We start from the raw sequence: 25,630 nt of genomic DNA on the forward strand, positions 1-25,630 counted from the left end.
TCCAGAGGTTAATGGAGTGGTCAGAGTGATCGTAATATAACGACTGGATTATTCGGGTTAACAGTGTCCCACAAGATAGGAGGTATGACCTTATCCTTTATTTTTTAGATGTTTTTTTTTATATTATTCATTTTTTATATTTTTGAGGATGAGCGAGTCAGGTAAGTGGGTGTGTTCGTATGCTTTATTACATTGTACACGTACTTATTGTTTTGGGGAAGGTTAACTATCTGGTAGCCTAAGACCCGTCACGGCCAGGCCGGGAAACTGAATAGGCAAATACTCACATTAAATTTGTGCCGATACAGTGTGTTAAATGTCTTCCTTTTTACACCACATCCCATGGTGGTGCTCCTACTAAAGGAGGAAGATACAGAACATACATACATTAACGCAGATAGCATTAATAATTTAATTAGTTATACTGATTTCTCTCCCCAAACCAATATGACCCATTAAAAAAATGAACCATGCGGACGATTTTCCGTCAAATAATGAGATGGTCAATCAGTTACCAGCCGTCATTCCAAAGTAAGCTATACATTTTAATCCAAATTTTAGTTTAGATATCAGCAGCTATGTTTAAATAAATGCAATAGCATATCATTCGAAGTTTTATGACCTTCAATAGTTCGGTAGGCATGTTTCAATGTTGATGCACACAAGTTGAACTAAATGTATTGTACATGGTAGCTCATATCTTCTAACTGTCACTGTTTGTGAAGGATTTTCCTCATGGAGGCCTCCGATAGAAATTTGAAAGAGCTGATGTGAAAATCTATGGATGGTAGCAGTGGGATTCGAACTGTCAATCGTGGGATCTAAAGCCAGTTAAGGCAGCACTTTTACCAATTTAGCCAAAGAAGAGCTTCCCTAACCCATCTAATTAGAATACCTTTATATCTATAGGTCTACAACACTCTTCCCCCTTTTTTTTTTGGGGGGGGGGGGTATACCATCCATCTGAACAACTCACAGGTCCACTATTGCACTGAGACATCTACTCGGAAATCCTCTGGCCAGTTCCACCTAGATATGTCATGGTCATCCTATGACAGACTGGTCACAGAGCTCCAGATAAGAATTCACAAATTGGGGGTTTTACCCACCGTTTTCTTATATAATTGGGTGATCATTTTTTTTAATTGCATTATCAATTCCAATTCACCCCTCGGGTTAATATGTAATTGCGTTTTTCACCACCAAGCTCCTTAATGTATTGGGTTTTTCGTCGACACAACATTGAATATTTAGGCAATATCAACCCCAATTATTTTTCCATCTTAAATATGTTTCTTTTTCTGTTTAGCTGTTTCATTTGTTTTATTTGCTAGCTGTTTTTTGAGTGCTTTTTTTTGTTTATTCACTGATGAGCAATTGTAGGTCTAATTTGTGTCCCGTTTCAAACCTTTTGCCAGTTTTGTATTTTCTCACAAATACGGATATGTGTATTCACAGGAACTCGTCTTATACCTTTATATAATAAATTCTGAGACCAGTGCCTGATCAGTGCATGTGTGTGTATTCATTAATTAACTGTAAAATGAATAAAATAGTATATAAACTCTAATTATACATTTTTTGTTTGTACTTGAATGATTTTGTTTTATTCAATTTACATAAATCCGGGTTTAGTTGTCTTTTATTAGAACTTTAGGTTTCTGATGCTTTATAATTTCATTATTGGTTTGGCCTTTCACTTTTTCTTACTGATTTTGTTTTTGATGAAACCCCGTGTTTATTAGCAATGTTCTCTTTATTGCACGATCACACCCACATGCGTTCGAATGAAGCTTCCTCAAAACACTGGCTGAGTCTTGTTATCATCATAACTTTCCCTCAGCTTTTAAAAGAAGCCGAAAACATGCTTCTATTCAATATTTTTACCAGACATTCACTTTCGTTTTAATTCAATGTATGTTATGATAAATCCCGAGCAACGGAAAACAAAATGACGACATGACACACGCTAATTGGATAAATGCCAAGAAGATCGAAATGTTTACAAAAACATGTTGACCTATTGAGCAACGGAAAACTCAAACAGGGACCCATTTCAGCTACTTAATTCAGGGATCTATTTTTAGGACGGGAAATTTCCAATTATAAATATTAAGAAAACGTTTACGCGACGACTGTAAACAGATAAGGGTAAATAACGCAAACAGTAGCCAATAAAGGGGTTGACAACTCTGGTTTTGGCATATAATTGGGTTTTCCTTTGAAATCACTGAGTTATTGAACCCTGCAATGGGCAATTGCATTGGGTTTTTTATTATTTGTATTGCGTGATCACGCGAATACGCAGCTTATCTGGAGCACCACTATGACCATATCAAACTGTACCTAAATACACTTATTTGTATAAGTAGCAATTGCTTGCACTGCCAGGCACCTACATGTATGTATACTTGTTTGTACAATAGCAAATGCTTGCACTGCCAGACACCTATGTATTCTTGTTTGTACAAGTAGCAATTGCTTGTACTGCCAGGCACCTACATTTGTATATATACTTGTTTGTACAAGTAGCAATTGCTTGCACTGCCAGGCACCTATATATACTTGTTTGTACAAGTAGCAATTGCTTGCACTGCTAGGCACCTATATATACTTGTTTGTACAAGTAACAGTTGCTTGCACTGCCAGTCACCTATATATACTTGTTTGTACAAGTAACAGTTGCTTGCACTGCCAGTCACCTATATATACTTGTTTGTACAAGTAGCAATTGCTTGCACTGCTAGGCACCTATATATACTTGTTTGTACAAGTAACAGTTGCTTGCACTGCCAGTCACCTATATATACTTGTTTGTACAAGTAGCAATTGCTTGCACTGCTAGGCACCTATATATACTTGTTTGTACAAGAAGCAATTGCTTGCACTGCTAGGCACCTATATACTTGTTTGTACAAGTAACAATTGCTTCCACTGCCAGGCACCAATATATACTTGTTTGTACAAGTTACAGTTGCTTGCACTGCCAGTCACCTATATAGACTTTCTTGTACAAATAACAATTGCTTGCACTGCCAGGCACCTATTAGATATACTTGTTTGTACAAGTAGTAATTGCACACAATGCCATTGATCTGTCATGTGAGAATCTATGGATGGTAGCAGCAGGATTCCAACTCTCAATCTCGGGATCTAAAGGCAGCACTCTAACCAATTGTGCCAAAGAAGATCTTCCTTAACTCAACAGACAACTAGTTAGACTTCCTCAGTGATCTTTAAGCATGTTAAGGATTTTACTGTATGAGCCCAGGGCACCCTAAAAATAAATTTAATGGGCATTTTTTTTAATTTAAAGTTCTATGTTGTCATATGAGTGGGCCATTTGTTGACAATAAAAAAAAAGTGTATATTTCAGCAAAGAGGTTACTAGTATGATTCTAGTTGATATCATTGATATTGTTCCTGTGCTTTTATAATTTCAATTCCAATGAATAACTTCTTCCAAACCAGGCAATATTTAAGATAACCTTTATTTACAATGTTAAAACTGGTACAGTTGCTGTGTTTATGTTCATGTTCATGTATTTTTTACATTAATTTTGGGTCTTTGTTGATTACCATCATGACCATACTATACATGCTAGCCTATATTCCAGACGTTCCGTATTAAAGGATGTTTCTGGCATTTCCTCTATGCTTCTTGTATTATTATTCCTATAGGATTTAACACATTTTTTCTAGAAGGTTATTGATGTTATAACCGGGGCGATTAACTCACAAACTGAATAAAAATCCAAAATGACTTTTATGTTAAGTTTGTGAGTAAGAGCCGTTTACACATCAATAACCTCTAGAAAAAAATGTGTTTAATCCTTATAATTTTTCAGCCAAACATCAGTACACATGACAAAACATAGAAAACTTAAGAATAAGCAACACTAAACCCCACCAAAAACTAGGGGTGTCAGATCTCAGGTGCTCCCAAGGTTAAGCAGATCCTGCTCTACGTGTTGCTCATGTTATAACAAATCTTGTAAATAGTCTTATTCTGTAGGTCACATTCATAAAAGGGAAGGGGATTGTAGTTACAAATTCAGGAACATTTCTGATAGCATTTGTGAAACTGTTATTCCATAACGCTCAACCAAATTGTGAGGGCATCCAATAGGGGCCAAAAACAAGCATTTTCCTTCTTTCAGCATAATTACTGGTGTACAAGTATTCCAATTGCTCTGAAATTGTTCAACAATATTAAATACCATAAGTATAAGGTTTGGGTTCATTTTGGGGGTTATCATGGTTATGGCACCAACAGTTTAGGAATTAAGGGCCAAAAACAAGCATTTTTGTAGTTTCTGGAAAATAACTTGTGCATGTTTCTTTTGTGTCATAAACCTGTACTATGTCAAAAATTTGATAACAATCCAAATTCTGACAGTATTATATATATATCATGTATATCAAGCTTGAATATTGTGTCCAAATTTGGCCAAACATATAGTTATGGAGCACATTTTACAGAGTGCGGTTCATCAGTTTGGAATGAGATGTACCAATCAAAATTAGAATTATTGAAACCCTTCGATATCGTTGAAAATATAAACAGAGGCGATGTGGTCGATAGACTACCGGAGCCAATCACCCTGCAAACACACCAAAATTGTATTGGAAAGTCTTATTATTTGTTGTGTTCATAGACCATATGATAAGGGTCCTGGAGAGTGGAGTCACATCTACGTAGTACTAGTATTATCATGAAATCGCTGTTCTTTGCGCTGTATCTGCTTCATTGTGTTGTAGGTATTATAACAAACGAACAAATCTCAACATTGTCTGAGACATAAGAAACTGACCTTGCATGTAATTTTGACGAATTCAATTGGGAGGTCGCTTGATGCCGAAAACATACCCTGGTTTATAACATCTCGCGAGTGCTGCCATGGAGATCTATCAGTGTACTTCATATGTTGAAAACAAATGTACGATCAACACTGAACAACATCAGTTACTAGCATTACTGCATATTCACTGGGATTTCAGTGTGAATATTGAAAGTAAAAGAGAAGTTAACAGGCTATTATTTGAACTTAGATGATTTTTTATTATGGAATTTGCATAATTTCTTGTGTTGATTTTTTTTGGATAAATTCCATGTTTAATTGGTATTATAATCTTTTGAGCGGTTATAAACACTTTCCATACAATGTATTTTGGTTAGATAGTGTTGTACGCGGCACAGTACATTCTATTTAAAATATACTATTTTCTTTGTAATAGAAAGTGTTGTGCGCAGCACAGAACATTTCAGTGTAGAATTAACATGGAATTTATTAAAAAATTCCATAACAAGAAATCAAGCAAATTCCATAATTAAAAATAATTCCAAGTCAAATTATAATAGCCTGTTAGTTTGTTTCTGCCTAGACCCGTAGGGCAGATTTTGGACAATTTTGAGTAAATTCTGTATCACACATATGTGTTGTTTATGTATTACTCAATTCAAAAGATTTATCTAATAGTTTTACATTGTACATTCATAAATTTTGTATAAGTCCTATCTCCATATAGCTCCTCTTTTAACCGTCTTATGACCAAAAACCGAAAAAAACAACATTTTCTTTATAAAGGGGTTCAAAATTTTTTTCAATCGCTCCGCTCGCCCGTTGTTGCTAGCACATCATTTTTTTCTAGCTACGCCTCTGATTACATTGCAACCCAATGAATGGCCTGCATAATGTTTAATAATATATAGATCAACGAGTTACAATTTCACAGCTAGTAAAATCCCTTTGGGCATTTTGAAATTTGGCAGGTATGGACTAAGATGCCAAACCATAGATTTTAAAACCAAACATAGTTCATTATTTCTGACAATTTTTCATGACCGGCAAATTGTCAAATACAACATGTTATAATATAACCAGGACAATAAGAGTTGAATAGATGATGTACATGTTAGATGAATAATTTGCACCCTGATGATTTTCTAGTGTCAGTTCTTCTGAGCATTCTAATGTTTCTTGTAGATGTATAAGCCATTAAGATATTGTAGTTCTTTATACATATATGTCTTGTTTTATTATATAGATTAGACCATTAGTTTTCCCGTTTGAATGGTTTTACAATAGTGATTTTTGGCCCCTTTACAGCTTGCTCATGCTTTTCTGTGTGAGCCTAGGCTTCGTAACTTGACCTACACATGTATAATGGTTGACTTTAATAAATTGTGACTTGGATGGAGAGTTGTCTCATTGACACTCAAACCACGTCTTCCTATATCTTTATACTACATTTTTTTACTATCAGTCCAAATAATTGTGAAGCAAGGGAGTTAAACCAGATGGTTCGAGTACACAGTTATTTCGTAGTGCATTTCTTTTAGACAATAAATGAAAATAAAAAAAATCCCGACTGCGCTTTCTCAATAATATTATTACAGTGTGTTGTAATACTTTTGGGACAAATTATATCAAAATTATAGAAAGCTGCATCAGCTCTTACTCAAAATATGGACAATTTTATGTTAAGGGGGTCTTGAAAGCTTTTGACAGCTTCCAAAGTGCTAATTTTTTAACTTTTTCAGCTGGACCTAATCACTACTTTAGATTAATATTTATGACCCAATTTTTTTTACAGTGTCATTTCACCCCCCTTCTTGCTATATATGAGAAATAAAACATGGAGAAATAAATTTGGAAGGAGTATAACAAAAATTGGCAAGTAACAAACAGTCCACACTAAGGACTATATACGTGGACAACGAAAATCAAAGGAAGATCACTGTGTACTTGGACCTGATGTTTCTAGATTTCATGTTGGAGAGGGTATAATGTCTCTTTTTTTCCATAAATGATAAAACGTTTGCACCCTGCATGTGAGAACCCCTAAAGTTTCACTGAGACCATTCACACTTTTTTCCTATTTTATTCAATTAAAAATTGTATTTTTAGAAGTTTTTATGTTTGTCAATGTTTGTAGAACATGTTTATGGATATTATTTTTTGTTTTAAAATTCTTAAAGTTCTTTGAGGTATATTAATTGTTCTTCTGTCCATTTAAGTCTACCATATTATTTCATTTATATTGACCACGAAAATCAACTTCCATTTAAGAATAATTGTGTTAATTTGATTAAAATTACTTAAATATTTTAAATTGTTTTGAGATATAATATTGAATGTGTTTTTGCTCCAACTGATATGATCTTACAATAACATATGGTGGTATGTACCCAACACCTTAACCAAAATTTATTTGGCTCTTTTAATTTTCTTATTAAAATTTTGACAAAGTATTTACTTTGACCCTTTGACAAAAATAGAAATATTTCAAAAAAATTGAACCAACCGTTTAATCAGATAATTACACTGGTTATAGAGCAGTTTGACAAAACCTTATTTTGATCATTGAGAAGCTTAATAATCCCTTAACAACACAACGTCATTAAAGCGTTTTGCTGATTTTACAGAGTTATCTCCCTGTAGTGTTAGGTACTACCTTAAGCATGTTAAGAAGATCACAGAATTAATTGAATTCATTTATAATGATATTATTATTGCAGGCAGACGATTTTTAATGGATAACCAGTTACTGAACATGAATAAATATTTTATGAGATGTGAGGAATATAAAAAAAAATATGATGCAGATTCAAAAAGTAGGTAGAACATTATTTTCTTCATATCATAGTCAGTACATAATGAATTGAAACCTACAAATTTTGTTAAAATTAGACAGGTGTTTGGCTTGATCAGGTACATGGTTTATTTTCAGTATAGAATTTCATAAGGAGTGTATTTTACATAAGTGTCAACCTGACTCAAGATATCAGTGAGAGCCTCTCAATAATTTTCAGAAAGTTTATAAATATTTCTTAAGAACACTTGTCTGGGGCTCTTTTCACAAAAAATCTTTTGATTGAAATTGATCATAAGATATATACTGAAATGTTCAATACTAGCGAGTGGTTGTATTGTTACGATTTTTTGTGAAAAGAGTCGCTGGTAAGTAAGTCTAATCTACCACGTTTTCTCTTTTTGTAAAAAACATGATGTGGTTTGTTTTACACTGGGTAAATACATTTATTCATCACAGGTCAAGGATGTAAACAACTATATAGGTGGCGCTGTTAAGTATCCAACAATAAGCAAAACCCATACCTTTGTAGCAAGCTACTAAAAAAGCCTAGATAGCCTGTCAAAATATGAAACAATTGGCAAACAACAAACCTGAACACAAAAAAACCCACTAATGTATGTAGCAATCAACAACAAACAAAGACTCCTGACTCAGGACAGGTATATTTGTGAGTGTTAACCTTCCCTCCAACCTACCATGCTGATTTTATAACACAACATAAAAAAAAACAACAGTTAAATTCAATTTGAACAAATTTGATTTGTCAGATATGCATAAAGTAAAAAGTAAATTCATGACGGTTTTTATACATCAATAAAATTATGTGCAAAACCATAGTCATAGACAATACTTTCAATTTTTATTCCAGAGACTTTTGTGTTGAAGATGTCAAATAAAATGAAAAGTGGAGAAAGAATAAGTCATGATGATCTACAGACAATGATCCATCTAGTTCGGTCACCCAGGGAATTTGATCTTTGTGTTGATATGGCTAGAAGGTATTAACTACCAAACAGTTCTTATTGGTTATTTTATATAAATATTGATTGATCTCAATAAGAAATTACATTTAGAGATTCGATAACTATTAATTGACATTGAAGTCATCTTTTCTGTCGGTTTTAAAATAATTGGATGGATTGAACTAAAGCAAAAAGACAAAAGATTCAGGGTTTTGTACTGTTTTCTTTTGTCCCCTGCATAACTTATCTTGGGGGACATGGAAATACAGGGCTTCCGTCTGTCGTTCTGGTCTTGGGCTGGTTTCACAATTCTTGCCAGATTTTCATAAAACTTATGCTAAAGGTTAATATCAGCAATAACTCTTACAAGTTCTATATAAATGTTGGCTAATCAACTTTTTAAAAAAAAGTTGCGTCCCTTGGAAATATTAAATTCAAGCTCTTACGGGTCCAATTCTTAACAGAATTTTCTAAAACTTATACTTTAGGTTAATATCAGCAATATCTTGGGCGTCAATTTTTAGAAGAGTTGTGCCTCTTGGAAATATTAAAATTTATGGAAAATAAGGGACATTTGACCTGTTTTGTTTTATTTTCTTTTCATTATGCCAAAAAAAAAAAATTTGTGTAAGGTAATTATTTTAGCTCTATCTGAATTTTGATAGTAAATTTTCTAAAGTTAAAGGAAGATTTTATTGTAAATTGTATTTTGCAATATTTCAGGGAATGTCAGTTTGAAGTCGAAATATTAATAACCATAAAGTATGAAGTGTAACAGCATAACCACGAAATTAGATATCCATGAATATGCATGTTTTCCTTAATCAACAGAAATTGGTACCCACGAAAATAAATGAAACCACATTACTATATAACTTATATATGTAAGATGTTGTACAAATGTAGATCAAATATTTATTCTGCAAACTATTTAAGTCAATAGGTTAATACATTTGCCTTTTTTAATGTATATAACTCAGTTGCCTTAAATAAATTATCCCATTGAGTGTAAGCCATCATAGTTTTACAATTAGTTTTATTTGTATTTCAGTTATCAAACAGCAAAGGTTTATGCATCTGAAAACAGCAAAGTTTGTTCACCTGTGAATCACCAACTAGCAACAGTTCAGTCACCTGTAAATATTCAAATACCAGTAGAATACCAGCCAACCATGTTTCTGTCACCTAAAATTCACCAAACTTCAAAAGTTCATGCTCCTGTAAATCATCACCAAACATCCAAGGTTTATACACATGTAAAACACCATACAGCAAATGGTCATGTTCTTGCACACCACCAAAACAACAAAGTTCATTCTCCGGGTCACTTGAACCATGATTGCAAGGTTTCTGCATTTTCAAATCACCAAACTGTCAAAGATAACACCTCCATAAATGATGAAGCTGAGAATGTTCCTACAAATCCCACAAAGTACCAGAATAGCAAGATGGACATTGGGTCACAGTTCATGAGGATGTTGCATCATTTTAAGAAAGCATATATAGCTATCATGTTTATGGAAGATAGGGTAGGTTTTTCTTTAATTACTGGTAGTTTAAAAGTTTTTAAGATAAAGTTTGTCAAATGATTAGGCTTCAGCAATAGATCAATTTCAACTTGGTATGTAAAGCTCCAATTTGTCTTGAGTTTATAAAAGTTGTGAATAGAATTGGCTGAAACAATCAAAGATCTGCCATTAAAACTGTATAGTTCTTGCATTGCAGTATAGTCTATAATTTATATCATATAAATTATAAGCAGCTGTTTCAAGAGTACAGGATAATAATCACCATTACTATTTATATGTAATAAGAATAAAAAGGTTTGTAAATTTTCTAATGATTTGTAAAAGCATACTCAAGTTATCAGGTAACACATTGAAAAGTTGCCAAGGTTTTTATTTTAATAATGCTAGGATGACCACCATTTATAATAATTTTCAGATTTCCAGCTCCAACTTTAGAAAATTAAGAAATAATTCATGGGGGCTTGAATATATTGTGATTTTACCACGGGTTGGCCCTTTATGACAAATATTTTACCCTGAGCGATAGCGAGTGGTAAAATATCTGCATAAAGGGACAACCCGTGGTAAAATCTAGATATATTCAAGCCTCCATGAATTACTTTGATTCTAATCAGACAAATACGGCAATTCTTTTAGATCGAGGCAAATATTTACCGTTCCCATAAATTTATGCACTTTAAGATTGACGTAAAAGAACGGAGCAAACAGAACAAGTAACATGCTCAAACTATTTACAATAACGAATTTAGATAGATTTGAATGATTTTTAATAATAATTTACTCATATGTCTTCTATGTATAAAAAATGGGCTTGCACCACAGTTTAGCATCGTTTGTTTACGTTTCCTTGTTGTGATGATTTTATGGTATCAGAAGCGTGTTTTTTCCTGTAAAATGCTTTAACTATTACGTCATCATTCTATGACGTCAGGTACTTCATTCATAAAACAACATATGACGTGGGAGTACGATCGGAACAGCCAATGCAATATATTCATATTTTACCACGGGTGTGTACTCAAAGCGTTTGAAGGACGTCATGTTAGAATGCTAAATAATTTTATATAAATCGCTCGTCTTCTTGAGTTGGAGCCCTAAATCTGGAAAGAAATCTTAGTTTTGGAAGAATAGGATATAACATTTACTAGTTAACTAAAATTGCCTTAATTATATATTTTTTTATTGCAAAAAATTATTATAAGACATATGAAAACAACAGAATTTACTTTTTTAATTTATCTTCTGATGACATCACTTCTTTAGTTTTGTAGGTTTATCTAATTTTAAAAATTACTTCTGTAATCTAAGTAGACCTTGGATTTTTAAAAAACAAGTTACTAAGTTATTATTTTAATAAATATTTTTTTAATAGATTACTGTAAACCAACTTATTTTCTTAACGTGCAAAGAGCGTGGCACTCTCTATACACGAGGCATCAGATTTAACGTCCCCCTTCTGACCGGACGTGACTGCGAACTTGATGCATCCCGCACAGCCAAACGGACTCCCCACTTTGGCAAGCGTTTTACTGCCGGTCGGGAGAAGAATATTAATGATATTGAAATGTATTTTGACATTTTATGACGAAAACTATCTATCATGTCTCTATATTCAGTCCACCATGAGGAATTTCTGTATAACAATCTGTGATTGATGTGTATATGGATTTACTATTCAAGACAGGAGAATATGGGAAAGTTGTGAGAACTTATGAAGAAATAGATTATTTTAATGAACAAAAACTTACAAATCATATGACACTGGTCATGGCAGCTTTATATAATTTAGTAAGTATTTTATTGTTTTTCACATTTAAGATAAAAAGCACAGCCTATGAAGCTTTTAACGTGCATACATATTATTAATTACTTAATTCTCAAGGGCAGGTCTATTATTTTTCAGGCAGTATGGTATGACTGCCAATGGCAATGAGACAACTCTCCACAAGAGACCAGATGACACAAAAATTATCAACTTAAGGTCACCATACAGCCTTCAACAATGAGCAAAGCCTATACCGCATAGTCAGCTATAAAAAGCCCCAAAATGGCAAATGTAAAACAATTCAAACAAAAAAACTAATGGCCTAATTTATGTACAAAATATGAGTGTAAAACAAATATGTAATACATAAACAAACAACAACCACTGAATTACAGTCTCTTGACAATGTCTGCATGTTGATTTATGCTTACAAAATGATGTCCTTGTACCAATTTTGGACAATTTGTGTTCCAACTTTGTAGATGGCAAGCACTTGAGTATCCATAAGTTCTGCATGTTGATTTATGCTTACGAAATGATGTCCTTGTACCAATTTTGCACAATTTGTATTCTAGCAAGAACTTGAGTATCCATAAGTAAAACAAAAAAGTTTTTGATAAGTAATTTCTCACCAATTTAACATTCCTAAAAGATTGACCATTCAAGAGAAAAATATCTGTTTTTTAACGTATTTACTTTGACATTATTACTATATTTGATATATTTTTAGAATACACAGGAAGCTTTGGAGAAAGCTGTTGAAATCATTCGTGACAAATATTTACAAGATATAACTGTGACACCACCAAAGGCACTAGCATTTGCTGCAGCTTTAGCTCTAAGACAGGTATAATTATACAGATCTATTCAGCAGGATGCTGTACGTGAGTCACGTGTAGCACATACTGTTGTTTCATTTATTTTCGTGGGTATCAATTTTCATGGATTGCTGAAAACTTGCCTATTAGTTGATATTTGAATTCATGGTTTTGTCAATCCCTGGATAGAAAAGCCTATTGGAAATGTGTTATTTGTTGAGCATTTGAATTTGTGGTTTACCTGTACCTACGAAACCCACTAAAATTGGTATCCAACGAATAATAATGAATCCACAGTATTAAAAAATATTCAACTTGTTGCCAAACAACAATAATGTCTAAATCAAGCAATATGCTCATTTCTAAATTGTTCAGTGTGTGTTTTTTTCTATATTTGAATTTTTTTATTTGTTATTCCATAGTTATATTGAATATACAGAGCAAGAATTATATTATTTAAAAAAAAGAATCATGTTTGAATTTAGCCTATATATTTCAGCCAATGAGGCTCAAAGAAAAATCAGATTGAAGAAATAGAAGAATGTACAATATAGAATCTTTTAGACTAATACTATATGAACTGTCACAACATTTGTTTCAGGATGATCCTAATCTGGCATTGAATATTGTACAACTTGGTTCTGAAAGTCATTCCATAAATAATATAAACTCAGCAATAAGAGTAAGTAAAAGTAATAATTCATGTTGTCACTTTTAATGTATAAGTCTCATATTATACAACTAAAAGGTGTTATAGGTTCACATATTAGATATCGGTTATAGATTTCCTTATGAAAGGAATAAACTATAAAAGTGTACTGCGTTTGTTAACTAGAATAATCCAAGTTTGCAATAGGCTTCTTGAGTACCAAGACAGCACACAAAAGACTAACAGATTTATTATTGTAAAGATTTTACCATTAAAACAGAATACAAAATAAATAACACAATTACTTTAAAACTCTTGAAAAGCTAGGGAAATATCTTTCTCAACAATCTGTATCTACTTGGAAATATGTGTAATCAACTTCTACAGTTTTCAACTCAGATCTCTCAAACCTCACAAGATGATTGTACATATTATGAAGTCTTGTACTTTTTATTAAGGAATTGTTTGAGAAATGTTTTCCCAATTTTTTCAGATTTGAGAACCTTGTCATTTTCCGCAAAATTTAGTTATAATTTTGTGCATTATACTTTCTGAAACTATAATAGATGTAGAGAAACTGTAAAAGCAAAAGTGATTTGCAAAATGATACAATAATAGGTGTATAGAAGATACATTAGTAACTGATTATCAGAGATGGTCCTAAAAGATTTTTTTTACCCATTTTCATGGTATTTTTTTTGGGAGATGGATAATTAAGTAGAGAGAAACTGTACATCACCAAAAGCATCAACAGGGTCCAGAATAAGCTAAAATAATGAAATGGCCAAAGTAGTCTGATGCCTGCTTATAATTATGAGTTATTGTGCTTGAATGTTGATTTCTCCACATTTTTACCCCCCCCCCCCCCCCAGCAGTGGAGGGGGCATTAATTATTACCCTTGTCCGTCTGTATGTATTTCCCAAATGGTTTTAGTTCTCTAACGTCAGTTTGTCTCAACCAAATGTTTGTATTTGGGTGGCGTTACTTTTACCTTTTTTTGAGTGATGCCCTTTTATAGCATAAGTGAGGGGGATCATCTATCTGTGTCCCATGGACACATTCTTCTTTTATTGTATTTGCTGCAGAAAGAATTGGAAATAGCCTTATTGCATTGTGTCAAAAAAAGCTTCATTGTAGCACAGAAATTGTTGAATTGCTTCAAACCATGAAGAATGTACTTTTAATGATTATTTTGCTGTTTATATTGCAGGTCATGGCACTGGCAAAATTAGACAAAATTCATGAAGCATTTCAAATGTTAGATTCATTCCATAATCAAAAAGACATGATAGATAGAACCTTTAAAAAGCCAATTAGAATTTACCCAGAATGTGTAAGTTTGTTATCATTATACAGTAAAACCTGACTAAACCAAATCCTGTTTAAACAGAAAACCTGTATAAACCAAATATGTTTGTAAGCACCATCATATCAAATTATGTGTGTTGTGCACCTAATAAAACCAAACCTTGGCCAAAACTGAACTAAATCTGAAGTCCCGAAGAGGTTTGGTTTAAACAGGTTTCACTGTACATGTTCTCAATATGATTGCTATCTCATTACTTTACATCACAAATATCAATTTGAAATCTTGCATTTGTGAGTGGGGGTTATTGCAATAGCACTGTTCCTCACTTTGTCTAACAAATATTTCAGTCACTCTTTTTGTCAGGAACGACTGAACAGAATGACATCACATTTGTCCAGCAGTTGAAAAAATAAGATGAAATGTGTAAATGCTTTTCCAAAGTGTCATAAAAAAAATAAAAGTACAAATTGAACAAGGACTAATAGGGTAAAAATAAATGGTGGTACATGTATAACTCCTCCTACACTTGTTTTCTGTTTGCTGATACCCTTATTTTCTATATGTTGAATGTCACCTTTTTAACAGTAACCACTTAACAAAATCAGAACTGCCATCTATCCCAATTTAAGGGGATATTCCCCATGAGTGATGTTGACCTGAATTTTGAAATTCTTTAATTATATAAATTGACTCAAAACATGAGTTCAAAGGGTATTTAAGCACATATATATTCACACAAACAATAAAGGAGTAGATTAAGGACTTTTATGACAAGATAAGAGGAGCATTAGGTCCTCGTGCGCTTAAAATCCCTCATGGAGATTTTAAAAAGTTGGCAGGTATGCAGAATAACTTGATATTTGTTCAGCATATTGACAAGGTCTGTCAACACCTTCAAATTCTTGTTTGATGATACTCTGAACTATGAGTATGCTTAGCATGACAACTTGAGCAATTTTCTGTATTGATTAGTTCATGGATGTGAACTTTTAAAACCTCTAAAGTGGGAGGAGACCTCCCCTTATCATAAGTATTTAGTTGAGAGGTTTACCACATCATCATCAGTGTCACATCAAGGCCTTACAGTGACCTATAATAGTTAATTTATGTGTCATTTGGTCTCTTGTGAAGAGTTGTCTCTTTGGCTATCATACCACATCTCTTTCTTTATATAATATATAGTCACTGTAGAGACACATTTCATTGTTGGAGTCAGTGGTCATTAGAAATATTTGGTTTATTTAAACAATTATATAAAGTATGTTCCCTATTGGAATTTTGAAAACAAGGAGAAATATTTGAACGTTATGTTATTGAAACATTTTAAAAAGTATTTCTGAAAAATGATTTACAATTACAAAAGGTTATATGTTCATTGAAGAAAAATAAAAAAATAAAATTCACTTCTAAATATATATCAGGATTCTAAAGTCTAGCTGATGCTGTGATATTTTTATAATATATTTTTTTTTTTTTATTATTAGCATATGAATATATAAAAAAGAAGATGTGGTATGATTGCCAAATGAGACAACTATCCACAAAAGACAAAAATGACACAGACATTAACAACTATAGGTCACTGTACAGCCTTCAACAATGAGCAAAGCCCATCCTCATAGTCAGCTATAAAAGGCCATGATAAGACAATGTAAACCAATTCAAACAAGAAAACTAACGGCCTTATTTATGTAAAAAAAATGAATGAAAAACAAATATGTTACACATAAACAAAGGACAACCACTGAATTTACAGGCTACTGACTTGGGACAGGCATGTACATAAATAATGTGGCGGGGTTAAACATGTTAGCGAGATCCCAACCCTCCCCCTAACCTGGGACAGTGGTATAACAGTACAAATCATGAACGAACTATAAAAATCAGTTGAAAAAGGCTTAACTCATCAGATGGACAAAAATACAAGTGGACGTGGCAAGGTACTTATACATCCTGACACAAAAAGACACAATGAACAGATCTGAGAGTACTCATAGTTATCTGACAGCTAGTTCAAAGCCACTAACAACTAATAAAATTCATGCATCTAAGACTAAACACATTTATAACTAATAAAATTCATGCATCTAAGACTAAACACATTTATTCAAGATTTGTTTAAAGATGTCAATCTTATTTTCAAAGCTTGTATAAACAATTATACAAACAAAGCAAGCAAGCCAACCAAAGTTTTGCTTTACATGCATTAGGAAATTAGCTGTAATAAGGTACTGGAATATGTTTTAGTATTACTATATATATATATATATATATGTTTTTGTTTTTTTTATTTCAGCTGAATGCATTGAATGATATGGTGAAAAGAAATAGTGATCCAGAAATTCTAGAGAAATTTACAGAGATGAAACATAATTTACGAGAAGCTGGACTAATGAATTGTGTGACATTATTTCAAAAACTTTCACATACTTTATATAGTAATCCTCCTAATATATGCAAATGTGTATTAAATGAATATTTTACATCTGATAGATGTATCCCGAAGCATAAAATAAAAGTGTTATAAATCATCATGATTTTGATTTTTGTGGAGCCTGCTACTTTTGTTGCAGACAGCTTGACATAGGGATAGTGATCCGGTGGCCGTGACACCACTGTTAGCTCACTTCTTAAAGCTTTATATTTTATAGGGTGGATGACCTGGATGCTTCATACTTTGTTTATAGATGCCTCATGTTTATGAAGTTTCTGTCAGTCACATGTCCAATGTCCTTGACCTCATTTCCATGGTTCAGTGACTACTTGAAAAAAAGATTTTTTGTAATGTTCAATTATATCTTATTATAAGTAATAGGATAACTATATTTGATATGTGTGTACCTTGTAAGGTCCTGATGCCCGTCATACAGTTTTCACTTAACCTCGACCTCATTTCATGGTTCACTGACTACTTGAAAAAAAAGTTAACTTTTTTTGTAATGTTAAATTCTCTCTTATTATAAGTAATAGGATAACTATATTTGGTATGTGCGTACCTTGCAACGTCCTCATGTCTGTCAGACAGTTTTCACTTAACCTCGACCTCATTTCATGGATCAGTGAACAAGTTTTGGTGGTCAAGTCCATATTTCAGATACTATAAGCAATAGCCTAGGTCTAATATATTCGGTGTATGGAAGGACTGTAAGGTGTACAATTCTAGCTGGCAGGTGTCATCTGACCTTGACCTCATTTTCATGGTTAAGTGCAAATGTGGTTATAGTTAAGTTTTTATACGACCGCAAATTTTGAAAAAAATTTCGTCGTATATTGCTATCACGTTGGCGTCGTCGTCGTCGTCCGAATACTTTTAGTTTTCGCACTCTAACTTTAGTAAAAGTGAAAAGAAATCTATGAAATTTTAACACAAGGTTTATGACCATAAAAGGAAGGCTGGTATTGATTTTGGGAGTTTTGGTCCCAACATTTTAGGAATTAGGGGCCAAAAAGGGCCCAAATAAGCATTTTCTTGGTTTTCGCACTATAACTTTAGTTTAAGTTAATAGAAATCTATGAAATTTTGACACAAGGTTTATAACCACAAAATAAAGATTGGGATTGATTTTGGGAGTTTTATTTTCAACAGTTTAGGAATAAGGGGCCAAAAAAGGGCCCAAATAAGCATTATTCTTGGTTTTCGCACAATAACTTTAGTTAAAGTAAATAGAAATCAATGAAATTTAAACACAATGTTTATGACCACTACAGAAAGGTTGGTATCGATTTTGGGAGTTTCGGTCCCAACAGTTTAGGAATTAGGGGCCAAAAAGGGACCCAAATAAGCATTTTTCTTGGTTTTCGCACCATAGCGTTGGTATAAGTAAATAGAAATCTATGAAATTTAAACACAAGGTTTATGACTATAAAAGGAAGGTTGGTATTGATTTTGGAAGTTTTGGTCCCAACAGTTAAGGAAAAAGGGGCCCAAAGGGTCCAAAATTAAACTTTGTTTGATTTCATCAAAATTGAATAATTGGGGTTCTTTAATATGCCGAATCTAACTGTGTATGTAGATTCTTAATTTTTGGTCCCGTTTTCAAATTGGTCTACATTAAGGTCCAAAGGGTCCAAAATTAAACTTAGTTTGATTTTAACAAAAATTGAAACCTTGGGGTTCTTTGATATGCTGAATCTAAAAATGTACTTAGATTTTTGATTATTGGCCCAGTTTTCAAGTTGGCCCAAATCGGGGTCCAAAATTAAACATTGTTTGATTTCATCAAAAATTGAATAATTGGGGTTCTTTGATATGCCAAATCTAACTGTGTATGTAGATTCTTAATTTTTGGCCCAGTTTTAAAATTGGTCTAAATTAAAGTGCAAAGGGTCCAAAATTAAACTAAGTTTGATTTCAACAAAAATTAAATTCTTGGGCCTCTTTGATATGCTGAATCTAAACATGTACTTAGATTTTTGATTATGGGCCCAGTTTTCAAGTTGGTCCAAATCAGGATCTTAAATTATTATATTAAGTATTGTGCAATAGCAAGTCTTTTCAATTGCACAGTATTGTGCAATGGCAAGAAATATCTTATTTCACAATATTGTGAAATAGCAAATTTTTTTTTAATTAAGAGTTATCTTTCTTTGTCCAGTATAGTAAGCAAGAACTATCTGCAAGAATTTTTTTTAATTGGAGTTATCTTTCTTTGTCCAGAATCAACTTAAATCTTTGTTATATACAATATACAATGTATATTCACTTTTTACTACCAACTGATAAATTTAAATAATCTTTACCATTCAGTGATAAAAAGCAGTTTTTTTACATCATGTATTTAAATGAGTAGTAATTGTTGCAAACTCCATTAGAATATTTTAATTGAAATTAGTTTTGGAATAAAGGAAAGGGGGATGTGAATAAAAAATTGGGTTAAATTTTTCTCATTTGAAATTTCATAAATAAAAAGAAAATTTCTTCAAACATTTTTTTGAGAGGATTAATATTCAACAGCATAGTGAATTGCTCTAAGAGAAAACAAAAATTTTAAGTTCATTTGAATACATTCATTCTGTGTCAGAAACCTATGCTGTGTCAACTATTTAATCACAATCCAAATTTAGAGCGGAATCCAGCTTGAATGTTGTGTCCATACTTGCCCCAACCGTTCAGGGTTCAACCTCTGCGGTCGTATAAAGCTACGCCCTGCGGAGCATCTGGTTGTGTTTTGGTCAGTTTTTCTTATACTGAATGCAATAGGTCTACTATATTTGGTGTATGGAATGATTGTAAGGTGTACATGTCTAGCTGGCAGGTGTCATCTGACCTTGACCTCATTTTCATGGTTCAGTGGTCAAAGTTAGGTTTTTGAGATTTGGTCTATTTTTTGACGAGCCTGCAACTTTAGTTACAGAGAGCTCGACATAGGGATAGTGATCTGGCGGTGGCGTTAGCTAACTTCTTAAAAGCTTTATATTTTAGAGGGGGAAGACCTGGAAGCTTCATACTTTGTATATGGATGCTTCATGTTACCATTTTTCTATCAGTCACATGTCCAATGTCTTTGACCTCATTTACATGGTTCAGTGACTACTTGAAAAAAAAGTTAAGACTTTTTGTAATGTTAAATTATATCTTATTTATATAAGTAATAGGATAACTGTATTTGGTATGTGTGTACCTTGTAAGGTCCTGATGCCCGTCATACAGTTTTCACTTGACCTCGACCTCATTTCATGGATCAGTGAACAAGCTTAAGTTTTGGTGGTCAAGTGCATATCTCAGATACTACAAGCAATAGGTTTATCATATTCAGTGTTTGGAAGGTCTGTATGGTGTACATGTCCAACTGGCAGGTGTCATCTGACCATGACCTCATTTTCATGGTTCAGTGGTTATGGTTTTTTGTGTTTATTGTTATTTTTCTTATACTGTATGTAGTAGGTCTTCTATATTTGGTGTATGGAATGATTGTAGGGTGTACATGCATATATGTCTAGCTGGCAGGTGTCATCTGACCTTGGCCTTATTTTCATGGTTCATTGGTCAATGTTTAGTTTTCTTGGTTAATGTTAAGTTTATTTGACAGTTGTTATAATGCTTTGTATTTAGGACTATCAACATAATATCAAGGATTAGTTGAGAAGGCGAGTCATTTCAGTGTGAGCACTCTTATCTAGTACTACATGCAATAGGTCAACTATATTTGGTGTATGGAAATATTTTATGATCTATATGTAAGTCGTGCATGTTTTATTTGACCTTGACTTCGTTTTCACTGTTGATTGCTCAGTTTTAAGTTTATGTGTTTTAGTCTGTTTTTCATAAACTAATAGCAATAGGCCTAGATCAACTTTGTTTGTTGTATGGAAATAAACTCCTCATAGATACGAAAAATTATTAGCTGTACATGTGTGCCTGGCATGGTTTATCTGACTACAACCTCATTTTAATGGTTCATTGGTCAATGTTTACTTTTCCTAACTAATGTTAAGTTTATGTGACAGTTGTAATAAAGCTTTATATTTAGGAATATCAACATAACATTAATGATTAGTAGAGTAGATGAGACATTTCAGTGTGTGCACTCTTGTTCTAATAAAAGGTAAGAAATATACAAAATTTGGTATTCATTAATTGGACAGCAAACCATCATCACTATAACTTGCAAAAGGAGTGATTTTTTAGCCATTGGTGTTGCCTTGAGTGTTGATTAAGACTCTGAGCAAAAACTAGTCACTCTTCTGGAATAAGGATAACTTCAGTACTTGAATCATTTAACAAGCAACATTAATGAAGATATGTATCAAGAAATAGAAATAGCTATTCCATTTTAAGTGCTGAACCCCAATTTTTACCTATTATGTTTGTTTGTTTTTCACACACATTGTCCTCAGTATATTGGAATTCTATGTGACTGTCATACAAGTGAGAGGTTTAGCTAGCTATAAAACCAGGTCAAATCCACCATTTTATATATAAGCAAATGTCTGTAACAAGTCAGGAACATGACAGCTTTTGTCATTTGTTTGATGTGTTTTAGATTTTGATATTGACATATGACTGTTTTTTTGGAGTTCAGGATATTTTGTTATTTTACTTTTTAGGTATTAGGGAGCCACCATTTGATTTTTATGGGGGGGGGGGGGGGGGGGGGGCTAGGATGAAATTTGAAAAAAATAGGCAGGACAGGGAGTTTTGAGTAAAAAAAAAGGCAGGATGAGACACTTGCAAAAAAAAAAAAGTCAGGATGACAATTAATGTAAAAAAAGTCAGGATAAACTAAAAAAAAAAAAGCAGGACCAGATAAAGTGAAAAATAAAAAGGCAGGACAGAGATTACAACTATGTTTCTCTAGTACTATTCTTGGTTAGGGAGGATGGACAAAGCATTAGAATTATTTGTCAGAAACATATACATAATTAAAAACCAATTGTTCAAAGAACAATTGAAGGTCTTTCCACAAGTAAACATCTATTTTATTATCAAAATTTTCAAAACCAATCGAAAATGTCAGTTCCTATGACTTTATAATGTATAAATATGAATTTAAAGCAAAGGTCAAAATCTAGAACGCCCTATTAACTTTTGACCTTGACCTCAATTTTAAGGTCACCAACCAAGGACCTCAAACAAAAAGACCCTAGGTCTGTAATATGTATGGTTAATGAGTTATATCACTATAGGCATGATTTTAAATATAAGATGGGCGAAAACTCTCATTTATTGTTTACGCACCCTTCCAACCAAAATTTATAAGTTACAACATGTCGCAACTCACAATTTAGTAAAAAGAATTTGTCAATATCTTTCACGGTTGTTGAAAATAAGAGAAAATAAGCCAAAATCAAAATTTAGAATATGACCTTGACCTTTGACCTTGACCTTATTTTCATTTTTTTGGACCAAGGACCTCAAATCTAAAGACCCTAGGCCTATATCACTGATGGTTTCCCAGTAAGAAACGCATATCACTTATATCAAATGCATAAGGGGAAATAACTCTCATATGGAGTCTCCAGATAGCTTCGGTCCAAATAAATATTCTAATCCTGAAGACGTAACGAGCAATTTGGTAAAATAAATTTGTCGTAATCTTCTACGGTTGCGAAGGAGTAGTGGCCACAAGAATAACAGTGTTTGGGGAGATAACTCTAACAACGTAAAGTATTTTGTTACGCAGTTGTAAATTTTTAAAGCGTATAAACTATACGACATCATATTTCAAATATCTAAGCGACATCTTTTGAAACATCAATATTACGCAAGAAAAAAATTTAGGCGGAAGAAAAAAAAAAAAAATAATAATAATAATTAAAAACCAATTGTTCAAAGAACAATTGAAGGTCTTACCACAAGTGAAGATCTATTTTATTATCAAAATATTAAAAATCAATCTAAAATGTCAGTTCCTATGACTTTATAATGTATAAATATGAATTTAAAGCAAAGGTCAAAATCTAGAACGTCCTATTAACCTCTGACCTTGACCTCAATTTTAAGGTCACCAACCAAGGACCTCAAACAAAAAGACCCTAGGTCTGTAATATGTATGGTTAATGAGTTATATCACTATAGGCATGATTTTAAATATAAGATGGGCGAAAACTCTCATTTATTGTTTACGCACCCTTCCAACCAAAATTTATAAGTTACAACATGTCGCAACTCACAATTTAGTAAAAAGAATTTGTCAATATCTTTCACGGTTGTTGAAAATAAGAGAAAATAAGCCAAAATCAAAATTTAGAATATGACCTTGACCTTTGACCTTGACCTTATTTTCATTTTTTTGGATCAAGGACCTCAAATCTAAAGACCCTAGGCCTATATCACTGATGGTTTACCAGTAAGAAACGCATATCACTTATATCAAATGCATAAGGGGAAATAACTCTCATATGGAGTCTCCGGATAGCTTCGGTCCAAATTAATATTCAAATCCTGAAGACGTAACGAGCAATTTGGTAAAATAAATTTGTCGTAATCTTTTACGGTTGCGAAGGAGTAGTGGCCACAAGAATAACAGTGTTTGGGGAGATAACTCTTACAACGTAAAGTATTTTGTTACGCAGTTGTAAATTTTTAAAGCGTATAAACTATACGACTTCATATTCCAAATATCTGAGCGACATCTTCTGAAACATCAATAGTACGCAAGAAAAAAATTTAGGCGGAAGAAAAAAAAAAAAAATTAAAAACCAATTGTTCAGAGAACAATTGAAGGTCTTTCCACAAGTCAAGATCTATTTTTTTTTCAAAAATATTAAAAATCAATCTAAAATGTCAGTTCCTGACTTTATAATGTATAAATATGAATTTAAAGCAAAGGTCAAAATCTAGAACATCCTATTAACCTTTGACCTTGACCTCAATTTCAAGGTCACCAACCAAGGACCTCAAATAAAAAGATCCTAGGTCTGTAATATGTATGGTTAATGAGTTATATCATCTTAGGCATGATTTTAAATATAAGATGGGCGAAAACTCTCATTTATTGTTTACACACCATTCCAACCAAAATTTATAAGTTACAACATGTCGCAACTCACAATTTAGTAAAAATAATTTGTCAATATCTTTCACGGTTGTTGCAAATAGAGAAAATAAGCCAAAATCAAAATTTAGAATATGACCTTGACCTTTGACCTTGACCTTATTTTCATTTTTTTGAAACAAGGAACTTTAATCCAAAGACCCTAGGCCTATATCACTGATGGTTTACCAGTTAGAAACGCATATCACTTATATCAAATGCATAAGGGGAAACAACTCTCATATGGAGTCTCCGGATAACTTCGGTCCAAATGAATATCCTAATCCTGAAGTAGTAACGAGCAATTTGGTAAAATAAATTTGTCGTAATCTTTTACGGTTGCGAAGGAGTAGTGGCCACAAGAAAAACAGTGTTTGGGAAGATAACTCTTACAACGTAAAGTATTTTGTGACGCAGTTGTAATTTTTTAAAGCGTATAAACTATACGGCATCATATTCCAAATATCTAAGCGACATCTTTTGAAACATCAATACTGCGCAAGAATAAAATTTAGGCGGAAGAAAAAAAAAAAAAAAAATAATAATAATAATAATAATAATAATCAGAACAAATACAATAGGTCTTTCCACGGAAAGGTGGAAAGACCTAATAATAATAATAATAATCAGAACAAATTCAATAGGTCTTTCCACGGAAAGGTGGAAAGACCTAATTATCAATAAAGAGCTGATGAGCTGCTGAACCTTTGATGTGAAGTGAAGGTATTTTATATAAATATCAATAAATTGGTAGTTATTACATTATATATGGTGGACCTATATAGTATGCTGCATAAAAAGCAATGAGATCAATTTGAATCAACTGTGAGCTATTACACACTAATGATATCCATCTTTAGGTATTCCATAAACAGGAAGTTGAATAGTCATGGATGTGAAAACCAATCACAAGGTATGACATGATTGTGATGTGTGAAATATGCATCACATGGTATAGGCTTTTTACTGGAAGCTTTATAACAACTTTCATACATGGCCATTGTGTACTCAAATATACTGTGGATTCATGTTTTTGTGAGTATAACTCTTCCTGGAATTGCTGAAAACTTGCATATTCTTGGATATTTGATTTCGGGATATATAGATTCCTACACTGCAACAAGTGTTACTGTATTAGGATATTTCTCCACCCGAGACAGTTAAATTTTATTATTTAGAGCGCTCTTATTATCTGATGATTATTTTATTCTTTTTTAAAGATTTTCAGAAACCTGTTTTCTTTATATATATATGTGACATCATCAGGCATGGTCGTCTTTTTTCATGACGTCACAATAGGAGAATTCAGAAGAAAACAAAACATTTTGACGTCATAATCAAATTTCGACTTATCATTTGCCCAGAACAGATATTTCACTAGTGGGGAGAAATATGTTTCTCACACCGATCAAGAAATGTGAAAATAGCACAAAAATTAGAGAAATAAAAGTTGGTCTTGGTGATAACCAAACTGCAATAAATAAAACATCTTAGGAAAACATCATGAATAAAGCATATTGCC

General features: G+C 32.7%; 1 protein-coding gene across 4 annotated transcripts; it reads left to right on the forward strand.

Annotated features, from left to right (window-relative positions):
* The first annotated feature begins 433 nt into the window (after window positions 1–433).
* LOC134715637 (uncharacterized) lies at window positions 434–17,163 on the forward strand. 4 transcript variants are annotated; one of them, XM_063577955.1, is made up of 6 exons: window positions 434–531; window positions 6,598–6,785; window positions 7,523–7,618; window positions 8,468–8,597; window positions 9,613–10,090; window positions 11,707–11,878. In XM_063577955.1, the coding sequence occupies exons 3-6, from the start codon at window positions 7,537–7,539 to the stop codon at window positions 11,743–11,745; spliced, it is 729 nt and encodes a 242-aa protein (XP_063434025.1). In that variant the 5' UTR covers window positions 434–531; window positions 6,598–6,785; window positions 7,523–7,536; the 3' UTR covers window positions 11,746–11,878. The 4 variants fall into 4 exon arrangements, with proteins under 4 accessions (XP_063434025.1, XP_063434024.1, XP_063434026.1 ...); XM_063577957.1 differs by lacking the exons at window positions 434–531; window positions 6,598–6,785; window positions 7,523–7,618; window positions 8,468–8,597 and adding exons at window positions 12,586–12,702; window positions 13,275–13,355; window positions 14,534–14,656; window positions 16,929–17,163 and having other exon boundaries at window positions 9,966–10,090; XM_063577954.1 differs by lacking the exon at window positions 6,598–6,785.
* Window positions 17,164–25,630: the final 8,467 nt, after the last annotated feature.

The sequence above is a fragment of the Mytilus trossulus genome, chromosome 4 (genome assembly GCF_036588685.1).
Source record: "Mytilus trossulus isolate FHL-02 chromosome 4, PNRI_Mtr1.1.1.hap1, whole genome shotgun sequence".
NCBI lineage: Eukaryota > Metazoa > Mollusca > Bivalvia > Mytilida > Mytilidae > Mytilus > Mytilus trossulus.

Excerpts from the sequence above, each read along its gene's own strand:
- LOC134715637 (XM_063577954.1), top strand. The coding sequence starts at position 471 with ATGCGGACGATTTTCCGTCAAATAATGAGATGGTCAATCAGTTACCAG. Across the intron at positions 532-7,522 it reads TTACCAGCCGTCATTCCAAA|GCAGACGATTTTTAATGGAT; the intron begins GTAAGCTATACA and ends TTATTATTGCAG. Across the intron at positions 8,598-9,612 it reads TGTGTTGATATGGCTAGAAG|TTATCAAACAGCAAAGGTTT; the intron begins GTATTAACTACC and ends TTTGTATTTCAG.